The 26,971-nt window shown below is 46.1% G+C and overlaps 1 protein-coding gene across 1 annotated transcript in view; it reads left to right on the forward strand.

Annotated features, from left to right (window-relative positions):
• Positions 1 to 26,971, forward strand: part of LOC126424596 (ammonium transporter Rh type A-like) — a 188,116-nt gene that overhangs the window by 113,068 nt on the left and 48,077 nt on the right. The window contains exon 4 of the mRNA XM_050087336.1: positions 11,216 to 11,351. Within this exon, the coding sequence (XP_049943293.1) occupies positions 11,216 to 11,351 (136 nt within the window). The remainder of the gene's footprint in view (positions 1 to 11,215; positions 11,352 to 26,971) is intronic.

Below are 26,971 nucleotides of genomic sequence, written 5' to 3' on the forward strand. Positions count from 1 at the left end.
GATACACTACTGGCCATTAAAATTGCTACACTAAGAAGAAATGCAGATGATAAACAGGTATTCATTGGACAAATCTATTATACTAGAACTGACATGTGATTACATTTTCACGCAATTTGGGTGCATAGATCCTGAGAAATCAGTACCCAGAACAAACACCTCTGGCTGTAATAACGGCCTTGATATGCGTGGGCATTGAGTCAAGCAGAGCTTGGCTGGCGTGTACAGGTACAGCTGCCCATGCAGCTTCAACACGATACCATAGTTCATCAACAGTAGTGACTGGCGTATTGTGACGTGCCAGTTGCTCGGCCACCATTGACCAGACGTTTTCAGTTGGTGACAGATCTGGAGAATGTGCTGGCCAGGGTATCAGTCGAACATTTTCTGTATACAGAAAGCCCAGTACAGGACCTGCAACATCCGGTCGTGCATTATCCTGCTGAAATGTAGGGTTTCGCTGGGATCGATTGAAGGGTAGAGCCACGGGTCGTAACACATCTGAAATGTAACGTCCACTGTTCAAAGTGCCATCAATGCGGAAAAGAGATGACCGAGAAGTGTAACCAATGGCACCCCATACTATCACGCCGGGTGATACGCCAGTATGGCGCTGACGACGAATACACGCTTCCAATGTGCGTTTACCGCGATGTCGCCAAACACGGATGCGACCAATATGATGCTGTAAACAGAACCTGGATTCATCCGAAAAAATGACGTTTTGCCATTCGTGCACCCAGGTTTGTCGCTGAGTACGCCATCGCAGGCGCTCCTGTCTGTGATGCAGCGTCAAGGGTTACTGCAGCCATGGTCTCCGGGCTGATAGTCCAACTGCTGCAAACGTCGTCGAACTGTCCGTGCAGATGGTTATTGTCTTGCAATCTTCGCCATCTTTTGACTTAGGGATCAAGACGTTGCTGCACGATCCGTTACAGGCATGCCTGTCATCTCGACTGGTAGTGATACGAGGCCGTTGGGATCCAGCACAGCGTTCCGTATTGTGGTGTCACCGCCAGACACCACACTTGCTAGGTGGTAGCTTTAGTACATGTCGGACCCGCGTGTCGCCACTGTGTGATCGCAGACCTAGCGCCACCACAAGGCAGGTCTCGAGAGACGGACTAGCACTCGCCCCAGTTGTACAGACGACGTAGCTGGCGATGCACACTGACGAAGCCTTGCTCATTTGCAGAGCAGATAGTTAGAATAGCCTTCAGCTAAGTCAATGGCTACGACCTAGCAAGGCGCCATTAGTAACATTGCATGTATCTAAAGAGTCTCACTTGTATCGCCCCAATCTCCAGATGTACCAAAAGGATGGATTAAAGTTAAGTATTCCAGAAGCTACGTACTTTTCTTTATAGCATTCATTACGTATCCTGTTTCAGACCTCACGCCATCCTGCTTTAGCTTAGCGCGTGCCTTTCGGCTTCGTCTCATTGTGTCTAGGCTGTCTGGTCTAGACACAACACGTATTACCCTCCTGAACCCACCGATTCCATATTCCGCTAACAGTCATTGAATCTCGACCAACGCGAGCAGTGATGTCGCGATACGATAAACCGCAATCGCGATAGGCTAGAATCCGACCTTCATCAAAGTCGGAAACGTGATGGTACGCGAACTTTTTTTTTTCGGAGAAGATATAGTGAGGCACGACTTAATGGATTGCCGTTTTGTCTCCGGTTCGAAGTCATGAACCTTAGTTGCATCATCTGTGACGATGTACGGCAAAAGTTGTCACGATCAGCCTCGTAGCGCGTGACAGTTGGGTGCAGATGGTCCGTCGTAGCTCTCCACGGTCTTCTGTTAAACAGAGAGGAACCCAGCGGGCGCACAACTGTGAGCATCCCGACGGTGGACGAGAGTGTTAGCGCTACCAACAGAAGAGTCCAGCTGAGCAGCGAGGTGTCTGACTGTGACCCGTTGATCACCTCGAATGAGAGTGTCCACACGTTCCGACACTGCAGGAGTGGAAACTGTGTGCTGCCGGCTGGCTGGTACGCTAGAGATCGGACAGGTTTCCGTGATCTACTCGCGGTGACGTCAGACTCCACAGTCAACAACTGACCCTGCGTTTGTTCACTGCCAGACCTCGCTAGACATTCTGCAAGCGCCTCTGAATATCTCCGCTGCTCTGCTCTTGTGCCAAAAGGAACTCTGTGACAGCTCTCTGTCTGGAACGCGCCTCCGTTAAAGACGCCATTTTTAACACTACGTAAAGCGACGCCATCGACCGGAACTTCATGATACTATTGAGATTGAAGCGAAAATACTCGACGATGTCCAACAACAAATTCCGATGTTTTTCAAGAGAAATTAGCCGAGAAAAAAATTTGTTGCATTACCTACTGAACGCCCCTTTTATTTCATAAAAGATTCTGAATTTCGAAACGCTGATTGCGCTGAGTGGTATCAAGCAAATGGGCTAGTACAGCGCTGAGACACACTGAAGCGCCAAACAAGCTGGTATAGGTATGCGTATTCAGATACATGGAGATGTAAACAGGCAGAATACGGCGCTGCAGGCGGCAGCGCCTATGTGAGACAACAAGTGTCTGGTGCAGTTGTTAGATAGGTTACTGCTGCTACAGTGGCAGGTCATCGAGATATAGGTGAGTCTGAACGTGGTGTTATAGTCGGCGCACGAGTAACGGGGCAAAGCATATCCGAGGTAGCGCTGAGGTGGGGATTTTACGGTACGACCATTTCACGAATGTACCATGAATATCAGGAATCCGGTAAAACATCAAATCTACGACATTGCTGCTGCCGGAAAAAGATCGTGGAAGAATGGGACTAATGACGAATGAAGAGAACCGTTCAGCGTGACGGAATTGCAACCCTTCCGCAAATTGCTGCAGATTTCAGTGGGTCATCAAATAGTGTCAGCGTGCGAACCATTCATCAATAACTGCGTTTGGAGCCGAAGGCCCACTTATGTACCCTTGATAACAGCACGACACAAAGCTTTACGCCTCGCTTGGGCCCATCAACATTGGACTGTTGATGTCTGGAAACATGTCGCTTGGTGGGATGAGTTTCTTTTCAAACTGTATGAAGCTGATGGAGTGTACGGGTATGAGACACCCTCATGAATCCATGGACCCTGCTTGTCAACAGGGAACTGTTCAAGCTGGTGGAGGCTCTGTAATGTTGTGGGGCGTGTGCAGTTGGGGTGATGCGAGACCCCCGACACGTCTAGATACGACTCTGACAGGTGAAACATACGTAAGCATCCTGTCTGATCACCTGCATCCATTCGTGTTCATTGTGCATTCCGACGGACTTGGGCAATTCCAGCAGGACAATGCGACACGCCACACGTCCAGACTTGCTACAGAGTGAGTTCAGGAAGATTCTTCTCAGTTTGAACACTTCAGCTGGCCACCAAACTCCACAGACATGAACACTATTGAGCATACGTGGGATGGCTTGCAACGTGCTGTTCAGAAGAGACCTCCACGCCCTCGTATTCTTACGGATTTGTGGACAGCCCTGTAAGATGCATGGTGTCAATTCCCTCCAGCACTACTTGAGACATTAGTCGAGTCCATGCCACGTCGTGTTGCGGCACCTCTGCATTGTCGCGGGGGCCCTACACGATATTATTAGGCAGGTGCACCAGTTTCTTTGGCTCTTCAGTGTACTACACTCCTTGTGAGTGTAGTGAAAGTTACATAGGACAAACAATATGTAGGCTTACTGTAAAATAACGTCTCATTGAAGATCAGCGATATACAGGTCAAAAAGTCTATAGTGGCTGGATTACGGGAATGTTAAGATACTGAGTACAGCCTCATCCTACTGGGAGTCAGTGGTCAAGAAGCTATGGAAATTGCAAGTAGCAGGCAACCTTCTCAATTGAGACGAGAATTTGCAGCTCAGCAACACATGGTAACCTCTCATTTCACGTCTGACCTCTCGAAGGAAATATTGTTGTAAGTCTTGACTTCCTAGCATTCCAACATACGTGTCCTTAATAATCAACCAAATACTTCCTTAGCACTGTGGGTTCACTGACCGCGCTTGAAATATTTTACTCTTAAAGGCGTAAAATTTTATTTATGACTGACGCTCTTGTTACACGAAAATTAAGTTTTCAACTGTGTGACGATGAGTATTCGTTCACGAAAGTATGCTGCTTCAAATTCCATACTCAGAGCTGACTGTCAATTGCACGCATTGACGCTAAGGCGACATTTTTAACACAGGGCTTTAACGCAGAAACAGACTTCTAAGACTCAGCAAGATGGCGGACGAATTTGGATTGGCTGTCTATGCTCGGCATAGATGACGCCATCTCACCCTTGCTCTAATCTCCTTGCCTGTTATCAGCCATGTTACCAACAGTGTTATCTCTGATGCATGCGCGTTTATTCCCCAATGTATGTACATTCATGAGCCAAAACATTATGACCATCTTAACAGCTTGTTTGTTCGTCTTTGTAACGAAATACATCACTGACTCTGCGCGTCAGGCATCCGACAGTTTCTTGGTAGGTTTTTAAAGGTATGTGGCATCAGATGTGTACGTACAGGTCATGTAATTCGCGGAAATAACGGGCTGTTGATTTTAGTACGTGGTGATGGTGCCAGATGGGTTCAGTAGGATTTACATCAGGCGGATTTGCTCGCCGAGGCATCAACGTGACTTCACTATAATGCTCCTAAAACCACTTTAACATCGTTCTGGCTCCGAGACGCGGACACTTATACTGCTGAAGACGACATCGCCGTCGAGGAAGACATCAAGCATGAAGGGATGCAGGTGGTTTGCAGCTTTCAACGTGTCGTCGATGACAACCACAGGCCCCACGCAAACGCAGGAGAATTTCTCCCATAGCATAATACTGCCCCCATCAGCCTGTGTCCATGGTGCGATGCACCTTTAGAGCCGCCGTTCACCTCCATGACGGCGTTTGTGAAGACGACGAACGACCTAGTGCAGGGAAAATGTGATTCACACGAAGAACCGATACGTTTCCTTTGATCGACCTTGCCTTGAGAATGGCAGCGTGTGCTCCTGTCGAAATATCGGCGGTGTTCGACGACGTCACCCGGCAGCAAACCCGTAAGTTATTTGAACAGGGACAACATCTGTCTCACCGATAACGCATCTTGCCGATCTGCACACCAGAGGATGCTGGTCTGTGTCCGTAACATCACAGTCGACACACAACAGGGTGTCTGCGAGGTGAATTCTGTGAACGTGTGACTGGCATACTTCCTTCCCATTCACAGTAAGGTACAATGCACAGTGGACTACCACCTGACCACCATGAACTGTAAAGTCTGGCATCTACGCACAGATACATCACTTACTTAATAGACGTGTAAAACTTCTCTTACGATTTTCCCGAAATTGCCAGAGTAGTGAGCCTTACCACTTGCACATTTTGTTGTGTTAATGGCCTACTAAAGGGGTCAAAAGTTTAAAGTAAATCCGTGATCCCAACGTCGTGGCCTCCTCTTGTCCGGTGAAGTGCAACGACAAGTCCACTGCTTCTCTGCTGACAACACCATTCCCCACTTCCCATGTCACGTCTGCCACAGACGGCCCCTGCCAGGCAGACTACACTCAAGACACCCCTGTGTACCGTATAACATACACAAGCACTTGCAGGCGCAACCAAGAGGAAAACAATTCTTCAAAACAAACATAACTTGCTAGAGACTAATGCGAACCTTTTTCTGCAGAGGTCACCTTATAGATACAGCGAAAGTTGGAGTACTCCGCCGGCCTCCGCCATCTTTATACGGCCACTGCAGCAGCAGTACAGCCAGTTCCTCGCCGAGCTAGGACCAGCTCCGATGGACTTCACTGATGCTACAAGTTATTTGTTTTTGTGTGGATATAGTGATTGTTGAAGTGTAGTTTAGTTTCAATAAACGACATTATACTGAGTGTTCTACAATACTGAGTATTCACCATCCCACCTCCTTGTATACTGGCGGGTAAGCCCATCGTGACATCTGGTAATCAGTTCCGCATATCATAGGGGTGTCCGGCTACTTTGGATGAGGTACTGTATTTACCTTACGTTACGGCCGCCCGGCTCGCCTTGCGGTCTAACGCGCTTCCCGACTGGCGAGGCGCGCCTGTACCCGGCACGAATCCGCCCGACGGATTAGTGTCGAGGTCTGGTGTGCACTGACTGCCGTAACCTGAAGTAACGCAAACAATACCAAATGCGTCAAAAGAGAACCCGCGCACTGTTATTATTTTCTGGGCCTCCGAAGTTCAAACACCTGAAGACATCCATTATGGTACGGTGCTACAAGGGATGCTACTGTTTCATAATAACGCACGTTCCCATATCGCAAATGTATTAACGCAGAAGCTACACCAACTCAAATGAGAAACTTTAGAGCATGCTTCCTTTAGCGCTGATCTCTCGCTATGCGATTATAATGCCTTCGATCCCTTAAAAAAGGCCGTGGAAGGCTGACGATTCCTGTCAAGTTCATCAACTCAGCAGGACACGGTGTTTCATCAAATGGGTATCTTCAACGTGGTGGGGTAATTGCTTCAATATTCACGACGATTTTGACTGATTAGCACACCGATTCTGGACTGTACGGCCTTGGAACGGAAATTTTTTGATCGCCCTTTATTGAAAATGAAGAGATTACCTACTTTCCCCAATCTGCCCTGTTTTCGTTTGACTGGACCTTATAGCTCATATTTCATGCTGCTGACGTCTTTATTCGTGTTGTAGGACGAAATTGTATATATTATGAACATTCACTACAGGTACTCATAGATTTTTGTGATATTCATTTCCATAAGGACTCAAAGCACAAGGTATAATTTTGTTGCTCTACACTGCTCAATCTACGGTTGGCAAAGCAATTTATGTGCAACTTAAAAAAAAAAAAAAAACAAAAACAAAAAACAAGCAGATTTCATGTCTGAAGTGAGGAGGCCGTTTAATTTGAACGTCAAGCCACAGAACACACTTAATGAAAATGACAACCAGGATCATGAGGTGTTGGTATATACAGCGTGATCAAAAAGTCAGTATAAATTTGAAAACTTAATAAACCACGGAGTAATGTAGATAGAGAGGTAAAAATTGACACACATGCTTGGAATGACATGGAGTTTTATTAGAACAAAAAAAAAAGGGTCACAAAATGTCCGACAGGTGGCGCGCGAAAGACCTCTTGCGCGCGTCGTTTGGTGATGATCGTGTGCTCAGCCTCCACTTTCGTCATGCTTGGCCTGCCAGGTCCCCAGATCTCAGTCCGTGCGATTATTGGCTTTGGGGCAGGGCTTAACAACTGGCCGGTTTTGAGCGCGGGTACTCGCGTCTGCTCAGGCACGTGCTCGCGAGCAGGTGCAAGGTCGCGGAGTGGGGAGGGAGGGGGGGGAGGGGAAATGCGCGCGCACGCTTGAACAGGGCCGCAGCGTGCCTATTGAAGCGCCGACTGTGTAACGTTTAAAGTACTAAAGTACTACGATCAGCTCAGATATCCGTCACTTCACTGGTTAAGAATCATGTCAAGTCGCCGTTGTGTAACCCCAACCATGCTTTCGCAGTTCAACCCCAATTGGGGGGAATTGTATCGGTTTACAGAAAAAGACGGTGTTGCAAAATGTTTAGCATGTCACAAAACGCTGAATTCTTTTAGGAAATTTAATTTGCAGCGACATTATATGTCGTACCACGGGAAAGACCACGGAAGTGGAAAATGTGATGGACCAGATCGTGCACAGGAAGTTATTAAACTTAAAAGGAAGCTATTCGAAGAAGACCTGGACGACGAAGAAAAATCAACCGAGGCAGCTCTCAGAGTGAGTTACAAAATTGCTTTGCTTTTAGCAAAAGCCGTGCGCCCCTTCACTGATGGCGATTTAATAAAAGAATGTTTGTTAGTTGCAGCGGAACATTTGTGTCCATCTCAAGTTGAACAGTTTCGGATTGTGCCATTATCTAACATGACCATTATGTGTCGCATACAGGACATGGCAGACGACGTCCAGAGCCAGCTTGCAAATATCTGTAAAGATTTTATGGCTTATTCGATAGCTCTGGACGAAAGTGTTGATATCACTGGAACAGTACAGCTTGCCATATTTATTAGAGGTGTTAATAGAGATCTTCAGGTGAGGGAGGAGCTCCTCGATGTAGTAGCCATGAAGAACACTACAACTGGAGGTGATATTTTAAGTAGTGTTGAAGAAAGTGTTGAAAATATAGGATTGTCGTGGAATTCGTTAGTTTCAGTGTCTACAGACGGTGCGCCAGCGATGACAGGGAAAAAATCAGGTTTCGTTGCGCTGTTGAAGGAGAAAATGCAAAAACTGACCGTGCCGAATGAAATAAGGGGCGTTCGCTGTGTGATCCACAAGGAAAAATTATGTGCAAAGAGTATCGCTCTAAAAAATGTGATGAGTGTTGTTGTTCGTACAACCAATTATATAAGGAAGAATGGGCTACAACACAGGCAATTTAAAAGCTTTCTTGAGGATCTAAAAGGCCAGTATAGTAGCCTGCCTTAATACAGCGAGGTCCGCTGGCTTAGTCGTGGCGAATTATTAAATCGATTTTTTTGCCTATTAGATAAGATAAATATCTTCATGGAAATAAATAACATGTGTGTTCCTGAATTGAAGGAGCCTTCATGGAAATGTGATCTCGCGTTCTTAGCAGATTTAACTAGCCATCTGAATGCTTTGAACATTTCACTACAAGGTAAAGATCTGCTAATTACTCATTTCATAGATCGAATACGAGCTTTTAAAATGAAATTGACACTTTGGGTGAGTCAGCTGGAAACAGGAAATCTAGCTCATTTTCCTAAATTATTATCCATGCAAGATGTTCACAAAGACTGTGAACGTTATTCACATAGTTTAGTTGCCCTTAAGGAAGAATTTGATCAATGCTTTCAAGATCTGACAGCACTAGACAGTGATTTTGAACTGTTCTCTTCTCCATATTCGGCGAATATTGAAGAGATTCGTCCTGAGCTGCAACTAGAAATTATTGACCTGCAGTGTGATAGAGAATACAGAGACAAATTTCAGAACAAGAAAAACATTTTGGAATTCTACAGACACTTCCCTCAGGATAGACTTCCTCGTTTGCACAAACTGGCGGCTACAATTATATAAATGTTCGGTTCCACGTATGTTTGTGAACAGCTGTTCTCTGCAATGAAATGTAACAAGACGCACCTGAGAAACGCATTGTCTGATCGAAATTAAAACTGCACGCTGCGCCTACAATGCAAAAGAACAATTACTCCGAACGTAGATGCAATTGTAAAGGGCAGAAAGTACAAGATAACCGAGAATCCCACACTTCAGTGACACCTTTTATTGTATAACAGTTCACAAATTAATACGAATGTAGAGGCATACACTAAGCTAATAAAATTATGTGGCATGTGTACATTCTCCTTTATTTGTTTCATTTGTCACAGTAATAATTCGTGAGTGATATCCCTGCAGGTGGCCGCGGATTTACATTGACTGGCGGCAGCTGTTGTGTGCCCCACGTGACTCTCCCCACTCTCCGCTCTGGTCCGGTAGTGGGGGTAGCGTGCTCGCGCTGCTCCGTGCTCGTGCCTTGTTGCTCACAGCTTGCTCCGCGAGCACGTATGTTGTGAAGCCCTGCTTTAGGGTTACCTGAAGTTGCAAGTGTATCGTGATCGACCGACCGACATCTCTAGGGATGCTGAAAGACAACATCCGACGCCATTGCCTCACCATAACTCCAGACATGCTTCACAGTATTGTTCACAACATTATTCCTCAACTACAGCTATTGTTGAGGAATGATTGTGGACATATTGAGCATTTTCTGTAAAGAATATCATCTATGCTTTGTCTTACTTTGTTATGCTAATTATTGCTATTCTGATCAGATGAAGCGCCGTCTGTCGGACACTTTTTGAACTTTTGTATTTTTTTGGTACTATTAAAACCCCATGTCATACCAAGCATGTGTGTCAATTTGTACCTCTCTATCTACATTATCCCGTGATTTATTCAGTTTTGAAATTTATACTGACTTTTGATCACCCAGTAGTATGTGTGGAACATTTAGTAGCTATTCTTTATGTTCCGATTCAAGCATCACATTGACCACACACATTACAAATGTCGAAGATGTTATTTTACCTAGCATCAACATGAAAACTTTGTGAATTTACATCAGCAAAGTACTCGCCTGGCTAGCAGCATGGTCTAATGCTCTGCTTCCCCGGCGAGAAGGCATACCGGGCCCCAGCACAAATCCGTGTGGCGGATTAGTGTTGAGGTCCGGTATGCCAGCCAGTTTGTGGATGGCTTTAAGGTGGGTTTGCCCGCCCGGTTGGCCGTGCGGTCTAACGCATGGCTTTCCAGGCGGGAAGGAGCGCCTGGTCCCCGGCATGAATCCGCCTGGCGGATTTATATCAAGGTCCGGTGAAAAAGGTCCGGTGAACCGGCCAGTCTGCGGATGGTTTTTAACGTGGGTTTGCCTGCCCGCATCAGTTACACTATATCGGCGATTGCTGCGCAAACAAGTTCTCCACGTACGTGTACACCACCATTACTCTACCACGCAAACATAGGGGTTACACTTGTCTGGTGTGAAACGTTCCTTGGGGGGTCCATCGGGGGCTGAACCGCACAATAACCCTGGGTTCGGTGTGGGGAGGCGGAGGGGTGAAGTGGACTGCGGTAGTCGTCATGGGGTTGTGGACCACTGCGGCTGTGGCAGGGATGGAGCCTCTCTTTCGTTTCTAGGTCTCCGGTTAACATACAATACAAGATGGGTTTCCATCTCCCTTGGCGAATGCGGACGGGTTCCCCTTATTCTGCCTGAGTTACACTATGTCGGAAATTGCTGCACAAACACTGTTTACACATATGCATACACCGTAATTACTCTACCACGCAAACATTTGGGGTTATACTCATCTGGTATGAGACGTTCACAGGGGAGAGGGGAGGGGGGAGACTGGGGGCCGAACCGCGCACAGTAACCTTGGGTTCGGTGTGGGGCGGCGGTGGGGTGGGTGGACTGCTGTAGCCTGTGGTGGGGTTGTGAACCAGTGAGGGCTACGGCGGGTCGAAGCCTCCCCATCGCGTCTAGGTCCCGGTTTCAATAGACAATACCTTACGTTGCTCGAAGAGAGGAGTGTAATGGAAACCTCTGTCACAGTACAGTGTGGTGCAGCAAGTCGCCAGAGGCCTCTGCCTGTCTGTCCACAGGCGGCGGACGCGGGCGGTTCCCTGTACGTGCACATGTTCGGCGCCGCCTTCGGACTGGCCGCCGGAATCACTGTGCGCCACGGGGACGCCACGGCGCAGCGACGCTCCGACACAACAGACTCGTTCGCCATGCTCGGTGAGTCACCTCCACTCTGATACTTTCTATCTGCCAACTGCACGCTTCGCGTCCGCACTACTCAGCAGAGCTACCTGGCAAGTAGCCCGCCATTGCCACGGCTCATATACACTGACGGATTCAAAAGTCGCAGCACCAAGAAGTAAATAATGTAGAGGATTAAAATTTTGGGAATATACACTACTGGTCATTAAAATTGCTACACCAAGAAGAAATGCAGATGATAAACAGGTATTCATTGCACAAATATATTATACTACAACTTACATGTGATTAAATTTTCACGCAGTTTGGGTGCAGAGATCCTGAGAAATCAGTACCCAGAACAACGACCTGTGGCCCTATTAACGGCCTTGATACGCCTGGGCATTGAGTCAAACAGAGTTTGGATAGCGTGTACAGGTACAGCTGACCATGCAGCCTCAACACGATACCACAGTTCATCAAGAGTAGTGACTGGCGTATTGTGACGAGCCAGTTGCTCGGACACCATTGACTAGACGTTTTCAATTTGTGACAGATCTGGAGAATGTGCTGATCAGGGAGCAGTCGAACATTTTCTGTATCCGGTATGGCCCGTACAAGACCTTCAACATGCGATCGTGCATTATCCTGCTGAAATGTAGGGTTTCGCAGGGATCGAATGAAGGGTAGAGCCACGGGTCGCAACACATCTGAAATGTAACGTCCGCTGTTCAAAGTGCCGTCAATGCGAACAAGAGGTGACCGAGACGTGTAACCAATGGCACCCCATGCCATCACGTCGGGTGATACGCCAGTATGGCGATGACGAATACACACTTCCCGTGTGCGTTCACCGCGATGTCGCCAAACACGGATGCAACCATCATGATGCTGTAAACAGAACCTGGATTCATCCGAAAAAATGACGTTTGCACCTAGGATCGTCGTTGAGTACACCATCGCAGGCGCTCCTGCCTGTGATGCAACGTTAAGGGTAACCGCAGCCATGGTCTCCGAGCTGATAGTCCATGCTGCTGCAGATGGTTGTTGTCTTGCAAACGTCCCCATCTGTCGACTGAGGGATCGAGACGTGAGTGCACGATCCGTTACAGCCATGTGGATAAGATGCCTGTCATCTCGACTGCTAGTGATACGAGGCCGTTGGGATCCAGCACGGCGTTCCGTTTTACCCTCCTGAACCCACCGATTTTAGGCTACAATCCGACCTTTATCAAAGTCGGAAACGTGATGGTACGCATTTCTCCTCCTTACACGAGGCATCACAACAACGTTTCACCAGGCAACGCCGGTCAACTGCTCTTTGTGTGTGAGAAATTAGTTGGAAACTTTCCTCATGTAAGCACGTTGTAGGTGTTGCCACTGACGCCAACCTTGTGTGAATGCTCTGAAAAGCTAATCATTTGAATATCACAGCATGTTCTTCCCGTCGGTTAAATTTCGCATCTGTAGCACGTCATCTTCGTGGTGTAGCAGTTTTAATGGCCAGTAGTATACTTGTCTACGTAACATATTTTAGAGTTTAACATTGCATTATCACAGGTTAAAGTACGCGCGAGATAAGCCAATGCTAATGTGGAGTGTTGGTATATTAACAACCGCCGCAATGTAGAATGCAAGCATGTAAACGTGCGTCCATTGTGTTTACAGGTTCCGAATATCGGTTTGTGAGATGGAGTTCCATTGCCGTTGCACTTGGTCTGTCAGTACAGGGACGGTTGAAGCTGTTTCTGGATGACGCTGGAGTTGTCCGATGATGTCCCTTAAGCGCTCGGCTGGAGACAGATCTGGTGATCGAGCAGGCCAAGGCAACATATCAGCTCTCTGCGTAGCATGTTGCGTTACAACAGCGGTTTGTGAGCGAGCGTTATCCTGTTGGAAGACACCCGTTGGAATCCTGTTTATGAATGGCTGCACAGCAGGTGCAATCGCCAGTCAGGGTGCGTGGGATAAGCACGAAGGTGTTCCTGCTGTCCTATGAAACCGCACCCCAGACCATAACTCCAGGTGACGGACCAGTGCGTCTAGCACTCAAACAGGCTGGTTCCAGGCCATCAAGTGGTGTCCTTCTTACCAGCACATAGCCATCACTGGCACCGAGGCAAAACCAGCTTTCATCAGAAAACACAACAGACCTCCAACCTGCCTTCCTGTGACCTCTCGCTTGACATCACTGAAGTCGCAGATGGCGGTGGTTTGGGGTCAGTGGAATGCACGCTATAAGCCAGATGGCTCGGAGCTCTCCTTGAAGCAAGCGATTTGTAACCATTGTGTTACTCTAGTGCCAACTGCTGCTCAAACTCCTGCTGCAGATGCAGTACGACGCGACTCAAAGATACGCCTAACACGGATGGTCTTCCCTGTCGATAGAGCCACGAGGCCGTCCGACCGTGCATTATAGTGACCACCGCCTCTAGCAGTGATGTACAGAGGCTACATTCCTTCCCAAGTCCTGGATGCTGAGTGCTCATCGTAGGTGAGGGTATCATCTGGAGTGCCCCATGGAAGTGTGGTAGGACCGCTGTCGTTTTCTATCTACATAAATGATATTTTGGACAGGGTGGATAGCAATGTGCGGCTGTTTGCTGATGATGCTGTGGTGTACGGGAAGGTGTCGTCATTGAGTGACTGTAGGAGGATACAAGATGACATGGACAGGATTTGTGATTGGTGCAAAGAATGGCAGCTAACTCTAAATATAGATAAATGTAAATTAATGCAAATGAATAGATAAAAGAATCACGTAATGTTTGAATACTCCATTAGTAGTGTAGCGCTTAACACAGTCACGTCGATTAAATATTTGGGCGCAACATTGCAGAGCGATATGAAGTGGGACAAGCATGTAATGGCAGTTCTGGAGAAGGCGGATAGTCGTCTTCGGTTCATTGGTAGAATTTTGGGAAGATGTGCTTCATCTGTAAAGGAGACCGCTTATAAAACACCATTACAACTTATTGTTGAGTACTGCTCGAGCGTTTGGGATCCCTATCAGGTCGGATTGAGGGAGGATATAGACGCAATTCAGAGGCGGGCTGCTAGATTTGTTACTGGTAGGTTTGATCATCACGCGAGTGGTACGGAAATGTTTCAGGAACTCGGGTGGGAGTCTCTGGAGCAAAGGAGGCGTTCTTTTCGTGAATCGCTACTGAGGAAATTTAGAAAACCAGCATTTGAGGCTGACTGCAGTACAATTTTACTGCCGCCAACTTACAATTCGCGGAAAGACCACAAAGACAAGACAAGAGAGATTAGGGCTCGTACAGAGGCATATAGGCTGCCATTTTTCCCTCGTTCTGTTTTGGAGTGGAACAGGGAGAGAAGATGCTAGTTGTGGTATGAGGTACCCTCCGCCACGCACCGTAAGGTGGATTGCGGAGTACGTATGTAGATGTAGATGTCTTTCTGCAATGTCGCAGAAGCCACATGCCTCTTCTCGTATCCCTAATACACGACCTCGTCCAGCTCAGCGGGACGTTGATAATGGCGTCTTTCTCGCCTGAAAGACATTCTTGACTGACATCAACTCACATCGCCCAATCTCAAAGATAACTAGCGCTCACGATCGTTACAGCTGGTATTTAAAGCAAACCTCATTTGCATCCTCGTAGTGGCGCTACTGGCGCCAGTCTTATGCAGCTGGCGCAAAATCTGGATAGACAACATCCTCCAGCTGTAGAAGCACGCCTGCCAACTTTCGTTTATGCTGCACAACTCCATTTTGGTACTGCGATTATTTTTTGCGTCACTGTACCTTCGATTGAGCGGGGAGCAGCAATCTCCTTGCGACGTACTTACTTTTGTGATTCCTCTAACGGGTGGCATGGCAAAAGTCTGTCTGATGGTGCAGTATTCGTTACCTGACTAACTAAATTTATTGATTGACTGGCGACTCCATAGAGTGCTGCGTGCACAAAGATCATATGATAAATGAAATTAGAAGGAAGGTCAGCGTTGGCCGTATTTCGTACACTTGTGCCTCTAGCCAACACATCACGAATTCTTTGCAATTTGTAACAGTAGTTCTTCCTCATGAGTGCGCTAAACGATCTCTGCATCCACAATGTGCTTTTATATCATTCTGATTTTCATAATTACGATGATTTTTTTGTAATTAAGCCTCAGAAATAGTTGTAATGTGTTAACATGTCCCAACAGGACCAATGGGATGTGTGTATCATCATGTCGTTAAATACGATAAAAAATTGTTGGTCTGCACCCTAAACATTTTTTTATAAAGCATAACGTGTTTCATGACATTTTGACCTATTAAATCGTGACATATATTGTACAATTACCACTATTTATGTATTTGACTTCTTGGTTTCAACGTAATATTTTACGTAAATTAAGAACTGACTTCCCACGCCAGATGGCGGTCACTGTGCTATAACAAATTCTGTTATATTTGATGTCATGTTACTTGTATATTTTTCTTCTTTACTAGTCCTGTAATCTGACACCATATAATTCACCTGTTGATTTTTATTCTTGCATGTTTTTTTTAAGTTGTTTTGAAAATAACATGCCAGTGCATGTTGGCAAGATGTGCATTTCCTCCTTCCATTTTGCTATGCGTTTTTAATGTACAATTTTAAATTTAAAATATTCAGTAAATTATTTGCAAGTGCACATTTGGTATTTTGTGGTAATCTCTCGCCAGACAAAGTAATGTTAAGTCTTCACGTCACACATGTCACATAGAGGGCGTTCCAAGCCCTGTCACACCGAGGTCTGCTGTATAGGTGAATGTAAACAGCGGCTTCAGTTATTGTGATCGTTCCATAGCTTCTGTTACTGCTAATAACTAGACACCAATGCGTACGAGCTTTAATTTGTACGCTAGAGGTATGTTCTTACCAACAGTTTGTTAGATGTATTTGTGGTCTTTTGTTTCTTATTCACTCATTGCTATGTGAACATTTTTTCCCCCATGCGGATCCTCTACGACCTGATTCCTTTCCCCCATCTGCTCCTATTCCTCGAACATATCCGCATACTCTACACCTCCCACCGCCTTCATCACTTGGTTGCTCCTCTCCAACCCCCGCCCTCTGTCCCACCCCTCCTACCCTCCATCTCTACATCCTTCATCTCCTTTCCCAAGGTGGCTTCCGTCGATTCCCCCTCCCAGATGATGCCCTCTCTCCCTCCATTTATCCCTCCCTCCTATTAACTCTGATCCTCACCTCCCCCTCCCTTCCTCTGTCCTTTTACTGGGCTCCCTCCTCCCCCTTCCATCCTGATATTTTTTTTCACTGCGTACCCTCTCTCTGCCTCCCTTCTCTCCCCGAGTCCTTTTGCATTTCCCTCATCTGCCTTTCCCCACTCCCTCTCGTTTCTGCCCTGCCCCCACCCCTTCGTTTTCCCTCTCCTCCCCCCTTTTTTCCCCTCATCTGTCCAGGTGCCCCCCCCCCCCCAATGTGCCCTTGGCTGTGGTGTGTCATCTTTGTGCCATCTTTTTAGTGCAGTATTTCCAGTGAGTGTTAAGTGCTGTGCGTCCTTTCAAAAGTGTTGCGAACAGAAATCATACTGTCGCTGGGTGTGATTTTTATATCTCTTGCGAACAGAAGCCAGTCTGTCGCGGTGTTTTTTAATTGTCTGTCTACTATTTTACCTCTCTGTTTCCTGTGTATTTTGTTAGCATCTCCAACCCTTGTTTGATGTTTCAAGTTTCCACAATTTTCCGCCGTTTCACAATTTAAGTCACCGTTTTTTCGCCTGCTTTTCTTGTTTCTTATCTTCTTCTTATGTTTCAAAAATTCTGTAGGCTGAAGAGCTGCGTACCAAGCTGCTGGCAGACCGCCCCCTTTCGAGGGAATCGAAATTTAAAAAAAAAATGAAAATTTTTACTTCTAGCACTGAAGTTGATCATCATGTGAACGAAAATCGATTTTGCTGCTAACAGATCATCAAAATTAGGGCCAACGCTGACCTTCCTTCTAATTTTAAATTTATTGAATCTGCCCTCGAAGGAGGATTTTTTTTCCTCCTCGAGTTTGCGGCTACTGTTAGGAAGAAACCATTGACAACAGGACTACGCCTATTCGTCATCACGTGGCAACAACAGACTCTGTTTACAGAACAATGGTGTACACTGACGAGACAAAAGTCATAGGACACCTCATAATATCGTGTCTGACCTCCTTCTGAGCGACGTAGAGCAGCAACTCGACGTGGCATGGACTCAACAAGTCGTCGGAAATCCCCCGCAGGAATAATGAGCTATGCTGCCCCCACACCCGTCCTAATTGCCAAATTGTTGCGTGCAGGATTTTATGCACGTACAGACCTCGGCATTGTAAACCACGCATTGGAGAAGTATGTGCCGAGAAAGTGCGTTACGGACGGAAATGACTGACCGTGGTTTAACAGCGCAAATTGGAGAATGCTCAGGAAGCAAAGACAGTTGCACTCGCGGTACAAGAAAGATCGGGAGAATGAGGACAGGAAGAAGTTAGTAGACAATCGTGCTGCTGTAAGAAGAGCGATGCGCAAAAGATACAACCACTACCACCGTCATACCTTAGCAAAAGATCTTGCTGTAAACCCAAAGAAATTCTGGTCTTATGTAAAATCGGTAAGCGGGTCGAAGGCTTCCATCCAGTCACTCACTGATCAGTATGTCCTGGCAACGGAAGACAGCAAAACGAAAGATGAAATTTTAAATTTAGCGTTTGAGATATCTTTTACGCAGGAGGATCGTACAATCATACCGCCGTTTAAGTCTCGTACAGATTCCCGCATGGAGGACATAGTAACAGACATCCCTGCGCTTGTGATGCAACTGAATGGGTTGAAAATAAATAAATCACCAGGTCCTGATGGGATTCAATTCGGTTTTACAGAGAGTACTCTACTGCATTGGCTCCTTACTTAGCTTGCATTTATCACGTATCTCTTCCCCAACGTAATGTCCCGAGCAACTGGAAAAAAAGCGCAGGTGACGCCTGTATATAAGAAGGGTAGAAGGACGGATCCTCAATATTACAGACCAGTATCCTTAACCCATTAAGTACCAGTGTCCTATTTTCAGGATAGAGCACATATTTATTTATAAATACACAATAAATCATTAATTTGCATCTATTACTGTCCTATGTCATTTGTTGATGCTTTTTATAACAAATGTATGCTTAGAGGAAATTAAAAGCAATAAATCCTACCATTAATTGATTATTGAATACTAAGGCACACTTTTCGTTATTACAGGTATTTACTTTATCGACAATTTAGTAATATTTGAAATATGTGGCAAATATCTTTTTGTGATTTATTTATAATCAACAATGTGTCTTTTAAACTACTTGCATGGTTAGCTCAATTGGAGTTATGTTCATTGTTTTCCATTGTTATAAAATTTGGTGTACTCGAAATAGGACACTGGGACTAGTTATCATTTCAGTTATTTGTATTGCTGCACGTTCCAATATGAAACTCTGCTACTGCTGATGTATTTCCTTTTTAGAACGTGGTAATTTTACCAGATTTTGTTGCTGAGGTATGTAACGCCCCCTCTTTTATATATAAATTACAGGTATGAAGTTACTTTGAAATTTACAGTGGATTATGTATTTATGAATATCTTACCCATTAGTAAATAATACATTTCCAGATGGACAGTTTATCCGAAGCAAGCCTATTAGATTTGGCTATAAGTTGTGGTCTCTTTGTGGAGTAAGTGGCTGCTGTTTCAAATTTGATTTATACTGTGGAAAGGATCCAGAAGATACTGCAAGTGATGACCTACTATTGGGATCAAGAGTAGTCCTAAACATGTTGGACTGCATTGAAAAACCCGAGAATCATTGTGTGTACTTTGACAATTTCTTCACTAGTAGAGATCTTCTGATTCATCTGAGAAATTTTGGTTTTCGAGCAACTGGGACTGTCAGAGAGAATCGAGTCGGCGACTGTCCACTACCGAGCAGCAACGAACTGAAAAAGACAGTTCGAGGAAACTGTGACTACCAGTTCGACAGGAATGGTGAAGTCTTATTTGTTCGATGGCACGACAACAGTTGCGTTACAATTGATACAAATTTGACCAAGTTGAACTTTTGCGAGCAGCTACGTGGTACAGTAGACACGCAAGTAAGAAGACACAAGTGTAACAAACTGCCGTTTCGAAGTCGTATAACGCGTACATGGGAGGTGTTGACCACCATGACTGGTTAGTAGGAAAATATGCGACGGTAATTAGAGGGAAAAAATGGTACTGGGTCCTATTACATGTTTGCTGGAAATGGCCCTCGTAAATGCCTGACTCTTCTACAGACTAGTACATGGGAAAAATGCGCAGGATTTACTGGATTTCAGACGTGCTGTTACAGTTACATACCTGAAATTGGACACTGGAAGACCGAATATTGGACGTCCAGTGGAATACCCATCAAGTCAGTTGAGAGTGATACCAGACATCAGGTTTGATGGAATTGGTAGAAGCACGCAAAGAAGATGTGTAAGAGCTAAATGCAACGGGAAACCAAAAACATATTGTGTTAAATGCCGCGTAGCACTGTGTGTGAAGTGGATTGTACCATTTCACAAGAAATAAATAGTTGAGACTAGAATACAGTTTATTATGGTATACGATATTGTTAGATCCCAGTGTTCTATTTCGAGGACGGCCATTACATCAGCATGTGTAAATATTTTTTGGCTATTTTTGTACTTATTGTGGTTCATACACTATACAATTAAGAAATAAAAAATCCCATTTAAAAAAAATTAATTTGGGACTTAATGGGTTAACATCGGTTTGTTGCAGGATTCTCGAACATATTCTCATTTCGAATATAATGAATTTCCTTGAGACAGAGAAGTTGCTGTCCATGCATCAGCACGGCTTTAGAAAGCATCACTCCTGCGAAACGCAACTCGCCCTTTTTTCACATGATATCTTGCGAACCATAGATGAAGGGTATCAGACGGATGCCATATTCCATGACTTCCGGAAAGCGTTTGACTTGGTGCCCCACTGCAGACTCCTAACTAAGGTACGAGCATATGGGATTGGTTCCCAACTATGTGAGTGGCTCGAAGACTTAAATAATAGAACCCAGTACGTTGTCCTCGATGGTGACTGTTCATCGGAGGTAAGGGTTTCATCTGGAGTGCCCCAGGGAAGTGTGACAGATCCGCTGTTGTTTTCTATCTACATAAGTGATGTTTTGGATAGGGTGGATAGCAATGTGTGGCTGTTTGCTGATGATGCTGTGGTGTACGGGAAGGTGTCGTCATTGCGTGACTGTAGGAGGATACAAGATGACTTGGACAGGATTTGTGATTGGTGTAAAGAATGACAGCTAACTCTAAATATAGATAAATGTAAATTAATGCAGATGAATAGGAAAAAGAATCCCGTAATGTTTGAATACTCCATTAGTAGTGTAGCGTCGATTAAATATTTGGGCGTAACATTGCAGAGCGATATGAAGTGGGACTAGCATGTAATGGCAGTTGTGGGGAAGGCAGATAGTCATCTTTGGTTCATTGGTAGAATTTTGGAAAGATGTGGCTCATCTGTAAAGGAGATCGCTTATAAAACACCATTACGACCTATTGTTGAGTACTGCTCGAGCGTTTGGGATCCCTATCAGGTCGGATTGAGGGAGGACATACACTCCTGGAAATTGAAATAAGAACACCGTGAATTCATTGTCCCACGAAGGGGAAACTTTATTGACACATTCCTGGGGTCAGATACATCACATGATCACACTGACAGAACCACAGGCACATAGACACAGGCAACAGAGCATGCACAATGTCGGCACTAGTACAGTGTATATCCACCTTTCGCAGCAATGCAGGCTGCTATTCTCCCATGGAGACGATCGTAGAGATGCTGGATGTAGTCCTGTGGAACGGCTTGCCATGCCATTTCCACCTGGCGCCTCAGTTGGACCAGCGTTCGTGCTGGACGTGCAGACCGCGTGAAACGACGCTTCATCCAGTCCCAAACATGTTCAATGGGGGACAGATCCGGAGATCTTGCTGGCCAGGGTAGTTGACTTACACCTTCTAGAGCACGTTGGGTGGCACGGGATACATGCAGACGTGCATTGTCCTGTTGGAACAGCAAGTTCCCTTGCCGGTCTAGGAATGGTAGAACGATGGGTTCGATGACGGTTTGGATGTACCGTGCACTATTCAGTGTCCCCTCGACGATCACCAGTGGTGTACGGCCAGTGTAGGAGATCGCTCCCCACACCATGATGCCGGGTGTTGGCCCTGTGTGCCTCGGTCGTATGCAGTCCTGATTGTGGCGCTCACCTGCACGGCGCCAAACACGCATACGACCATCATTGGCACCAAGGCAGAAGCGACTCTCATCGCTGAAGACGACACGTCTCCATTCGTCCCTCCATTCACACCTGTCGCGACACCACTGGAGGCGGGCTGCACGATGTTGGGGCGTGAGCGGAAGACGGCCTAACGGTGTGCGGGACCGTAGCCCAGCTTCATGGAGACGGTTGCGAATGGTCCTCGCCGATACCCCAGGAGCAACAGTGTCCCTAATTTGCTGGGAAGTGGCGGTGCGGTCCCCTACGGCACTGCGTAGAATCCTACGGTTTTGGCGTGCATCCGTGCGTCGCTGCGGTCCGGTCCCAGGTCGACGGGCACGTGCACCTTCCGCCGACCACTGGCGACAACATCGATGTACTGTGGAGACCTCACGCCCCACGTGTTGAGCAATTCGGCGGTACGTCCACCCGGCCTCCCGCATGCCCACTATACGCCCTCGCTCAAAGTCCGTCAACTGCACATACGGTTCACGTCCACGCTGTCGCGGCATGCTACCAGTGTTAAAGACTGCGATGGAGCTCCGTATGCCACGGCAAACTGGCTGACACTGACTTCGGCGGTGCACAAATGCTGCGCAGCTAGCGCCATTCGACGGCCAACACTGCGGTTCCTGGTGTGTCCGCTGTGCCGTGCGTGTGATCATTGCTTGTACAGCCCTCTCGCAGTGTCCGGAGCAAGTATGGTGGGTCTGACACACCGGTGTCAATGTGTTCTTTTTTCCATTTCCAGGAGTGTAGAAGCAATTCAGAGGCGGGCTGCTGTATTTGTTACTGGTAGGTTTGATCATCACGGGAGCGTTACGGAAATGCTTCAGGAACTCGGGTGGGAGTGTCTGGAGGAATGGAGGCGTTCTTTTCGTGAATCGCTACTGAGGAAATTTAGAGAACCAGCATTTGAAGCTGACTGCAGTACAATTTTACTGCCACCAACTTACATGTGGCGGAAAGACCACAGGGAGAGATTAGGGCTCGTACAGAGGCATATAGGCAGTCATTTTTCTCTAGTTCTGTTTTGGAGTGGAACAGGGAGAGAAGATGCTAGATGTGGTACGAGGTACCCTCCACAACGCACCGTATGGTGGATTGCGGCGTATGTATGTAGATGTAGATGTAGGTGTCCCATAAACGTTCGATGCGATTAATCTCCGTCGATCTGCGAGGCTAAATCATTCGCTCGAATTGCCCAGAATGGTCTCCAAACAAATCGCCGGGCCTGGTCACATGACACGTTGTCGTCCATAAGAATTTCGTCGTTGTTTAAGAATATGAACAGCTGCATATGGTCTCCAAGTGGCCGACCCTAACCATTTCGGGTCAGTGACCCACGTAAACACGGCCCACATCATTAAGGAGCCTCCACCAGACTGCACAGTGCCTTGTTGAGAATTTGGGCCCGCGGCTTTGTGGAGTCTGTGCGACTCTCGTAAGCCGCCATCAGCTCTTACCAACTAAAATCTGGCCTCACCTACCCAAGCCACGGTGCTCCAGCCTTCCATATCCAACCAATATGGTCACGAACCTAGGTGAAGCACTGCAGGCAATGTCGTGCTGCTGGCAAAGACACTCTCGCGGTCGCCAGCTGGCATAACCCATTAACAACAAATTTCTGCACGCTGGCCTAACGAATACGTTCGTCGTACGTGCCACATTGATTTCAGCGGTTATTTCACGCGGTGTTGCTTGTCTGTTAGCACTGACACCTCTACATAAATGCCACTGTTCTCGGTTCTAAGTGAAGGCTGCCGGCCATTGCGTTGTCCGTGGTGAGAAGTAGTGTTTGAAATGTGGTATTCTCGGCACACTCTTGTAGCTATGGATGTCGGAACATTGAATTCTCTAACGATTTCCGAAATAGAAGGTCCCATGCGTCTAGCTGCAACTACTATTCTGCGTTTAAAGTTAATTAATTCCCGTTGTGCGGCCATAATCATGTCGGCAATCGTTTCACAGGGATCATCTGGGTACAAATGAAACCTTTTCTACCATGTGTACCCGATACTACCGCCATCTACAGGGCTATTACAAATGATTGAAGCGATTTCATAAATTCACTGTAGCTCCATTCATTGACAATCGGTCACGACACACTACAGATACGTAGAAAAACTCATAAAGTTTTGTTCGGCTGAAGCCGCACTTCAGGTTTCTGCCGCCAGAGCGCTCGAGAGCGCAGTGAGACAAAATGGCGACAGGAGCCGAGAAAGCGTATGTCGTGCTTGAAATGCACTCACATCAGTCAGTCAGAACAGTGCAACGACACCTCAGGACGAAGTTCAACGAAGATCCACCAACTGCTAACTCCATTCGGCGATGGTATGCGCAGTTTAAAGCTTCTGGATGCCTCTGTAAGCGGAAATCAACGGGTCGGCCTGCAGTGAGCGAAGAAACGGTTGAACGCGTGCGGGCAAGTTTCACGCGTAGCCCGCGGAAGTCGACGAATAAAGCAAGCAGGGAGCTAAACGTACCACAGCCGACGGTTTGGAAAATCTTACGGAAAAGGCTAAAGCAGAAGCCTTACTGTTTACAATTGCTACAAGCCCTGACACCCGATGACAAAGTCAAACGCTTTGAATTTTCGGCGCGGTTCCAACAGCTCATGGAAGAGGATGCGTTCAGTGCGAAACTTGTTTTCAGTGATGAAGCAACATTTTTTATTAATGGTGAAGTGAACAGACACAATATGTGAATCTGGGCGGTAGAGAATCCTCACGCATTCGTGCAGCAAATACGCAATTCACCAAAAGTTAACGTGTTTTCTGCGAAAAAAACGTTACAGGACACGTGTATCTGGACATGCTGGAAAATTGGCTCATGCCACAACTGGAGACCGATAGCGCCGACTTCATCTTTCAACAGGATGGTGCTCCACCCCACTTCCATCATGATGTTCGGCATTTCCTAAACAGGAGATTGGAAAACCGATGGATCGGTCGTGGTGGAGATCACGATCAACAATTCATGTCATGGCCTCCACGCTCTCCCGACTTAACCCCATGCGATTTCTTTCTGTGGGGTTATGTGAAAGATTCAGTGTTTAAACCTCGTCTACCAAGAAACGTGCCAGAACTGCTAGCTCGCATCAACGATGCTTTCGAACTCATTGATGGGGACATGCTGCGCTGAGTGTGGGAGGAACTTGATTATCGGCTTGATGTCTGCCGAATCACTAAAGGGGCACATATAGAACATTTGTGGATGCCTAAAAAAACTTTTTGAGTTTTTGTATGTGTGTGCAGAGCATTGTGAAAATATCTCAAATAATAAAGTTATTGTAGAGCTGTGAAATCGCTTCAATCATTTGTAATAACCCTGTATATATGTGCATATCGCTATCCCATTTGTCATCTCAATTTATACATGGTCATTTACTGACGATGTAAGCTTTCAGGAACGATGAAGAAAGGTAAATGTATCAAATTGAGGTATGGGACTGCAGTAGAGAAACGATTGAGTTGAAAGTTATAAGCGAAAATCGTTTTGATACTTCTCTCAATGGACTATATGTACCACTACTTTTGTTGCTTAGATTGTAGGGTAGCCCATCCCAAATAGCACTTATTATTCGTCAGCAACTGTGGTTGTAACATGATCGAGTCCTGCCTCATTTTGGACTGAGGGTTCGTGACCATCTGGATTAGACATTCCCTTAAACATGGACAGGCAGTGGAGATCCTGTTTTATGGACTCAACGTTCACCTGACCTCACCTCACTTCATTTCTCCTTGTGTGGGCTTGTCGCCTAGTCGAGATAGATATATGAAGATGGTATCTGTTCTTTCGTACATGTCCAAAGAACAGTTACCATCGGTGACCATGCAACTCTCTTACAATGAAACGATGATCAAAACAAGATCCTAAGCTGTCCACAGGCGTTGATGTACCTCAACGGGGACAGCTGAAAATGTGTGCTCCGACCGCGACTTGAACCCGGGATCTCCTGCTTACATGGCAGATTCTCTATCTATCTGAGACACCGACGGCAGAGAAGATAGTGTGACTGCAGAGATTTATCCCTTGCACGTTCCCCGTGAGACCCACATTCCCAACTTACTGTCCGCACACTACATTCGCAGTGGCCCTACCCATTACACTCATTACTCGCGGCAGACAATTTTACCGATTCCCGTAAGAGGCAGGGCAATGCGTGTGCATCCAGCACAGAAGAAAAAGGTCAATGGCCGGTTGGCCTTAACTGTTGTTGTTGTTGTTGTGGTCTTCAGTCCTGAGACTGGTTTGATGCAGCTCTCCATGCTACTCTAGCCTGTGCAAGCTTCTTCATCTCCCAGTACCTACTGCAACCTACATCCTTCTGTATCTGTTTAGTATATTCATCTCTTGGTCTCCCTCTACGACTTATACCCTCCACGCTGCCCTCTAATACTAAATTGGTGATCCCTTGATGTCTCAGAACATCTCCTACCAACCGATCCCTTCTTCTAGTCAAGTTGTGCCAGAAACGTCTCCTCTCCAATCCTATTCAAGACCTCCTCATTACTTACATGATCTACCCATCTAATCTTCAGCATTCTTCTGTAGCACCACATTTCGAAAGCTTCTATTCTCTTCTTGTCCAAACTAGTTATCGTCCATGTTTCACTTCCATACATGGCTACACTCCATACAAATAAGTCCCATTTTTGAGATGTTTGTATTCCTTTTTGCCTGCTTCATTTACTGCATTTTTATATTTTCTCCTTTCATCAATTAAATTCAATATTTCTTCTGTTACGCAAGGATTACTACTAGCCCACGTCTTTTTACCTACTTGAGCCTCTGCTGCCTTCACTACTTCATCCCTCAAAGCTACCCATTCTTCTTCTACTGTATTTCTTTCCCCATTCCTGCCAATTGTTCCCTTATGCTCTCCCTGAAACTCTGTACAACCTCTGGTTTAGTCAGTTTATCCAGGTCCCATCTTCTTAAATTCCCACCTTTTTGGAGTTTCTTCAGTTTTAATCTACAGTTCATAACCAATACATTGTGGTCAGAGTTCACATCTGCCCCTGGAAATGTCTTACAATTTAAAACCTGGTTCCTAAATCTCTGTCTTACAATTATATAATCTATCTGAAACCTGTAAGTATCTCCATGCTTATTGCAAGTTCCTCCCACACTCAGCGCAGCATGTCCCCATTATTCTTCAACCAAGTGTTAGCTATAATTAAGTTGTGCTGTGTGCAAAATTCTACCAGGCGGCTTCCTCTTTGATATCTTAGCCCCAATCCATATTCACCTACTAAGTTTCCTTCTCTCCTTTTTCCTACTACCGAATTCCAGTCACCCAGGAGTAATAAATTTTCGTCTCCCTTCACTATTTGAATAATTTCT

Source organism: Schistocerca serialis, chromosome 10 (genome assembly GCF_023864345.2).
Source record: "Schistocerca serialis cubense isolate TAMUIC-IGC-003099 chromosome 10, iqSchSeri2.2, whole genome shotgun sequence".
Taxonomy (NCBI): Eukaryota; Metazoa; Arthropoda; class Insecta; order Orthoptera; family Acrididae; genus Schistocerca; species Schistocerca serialis.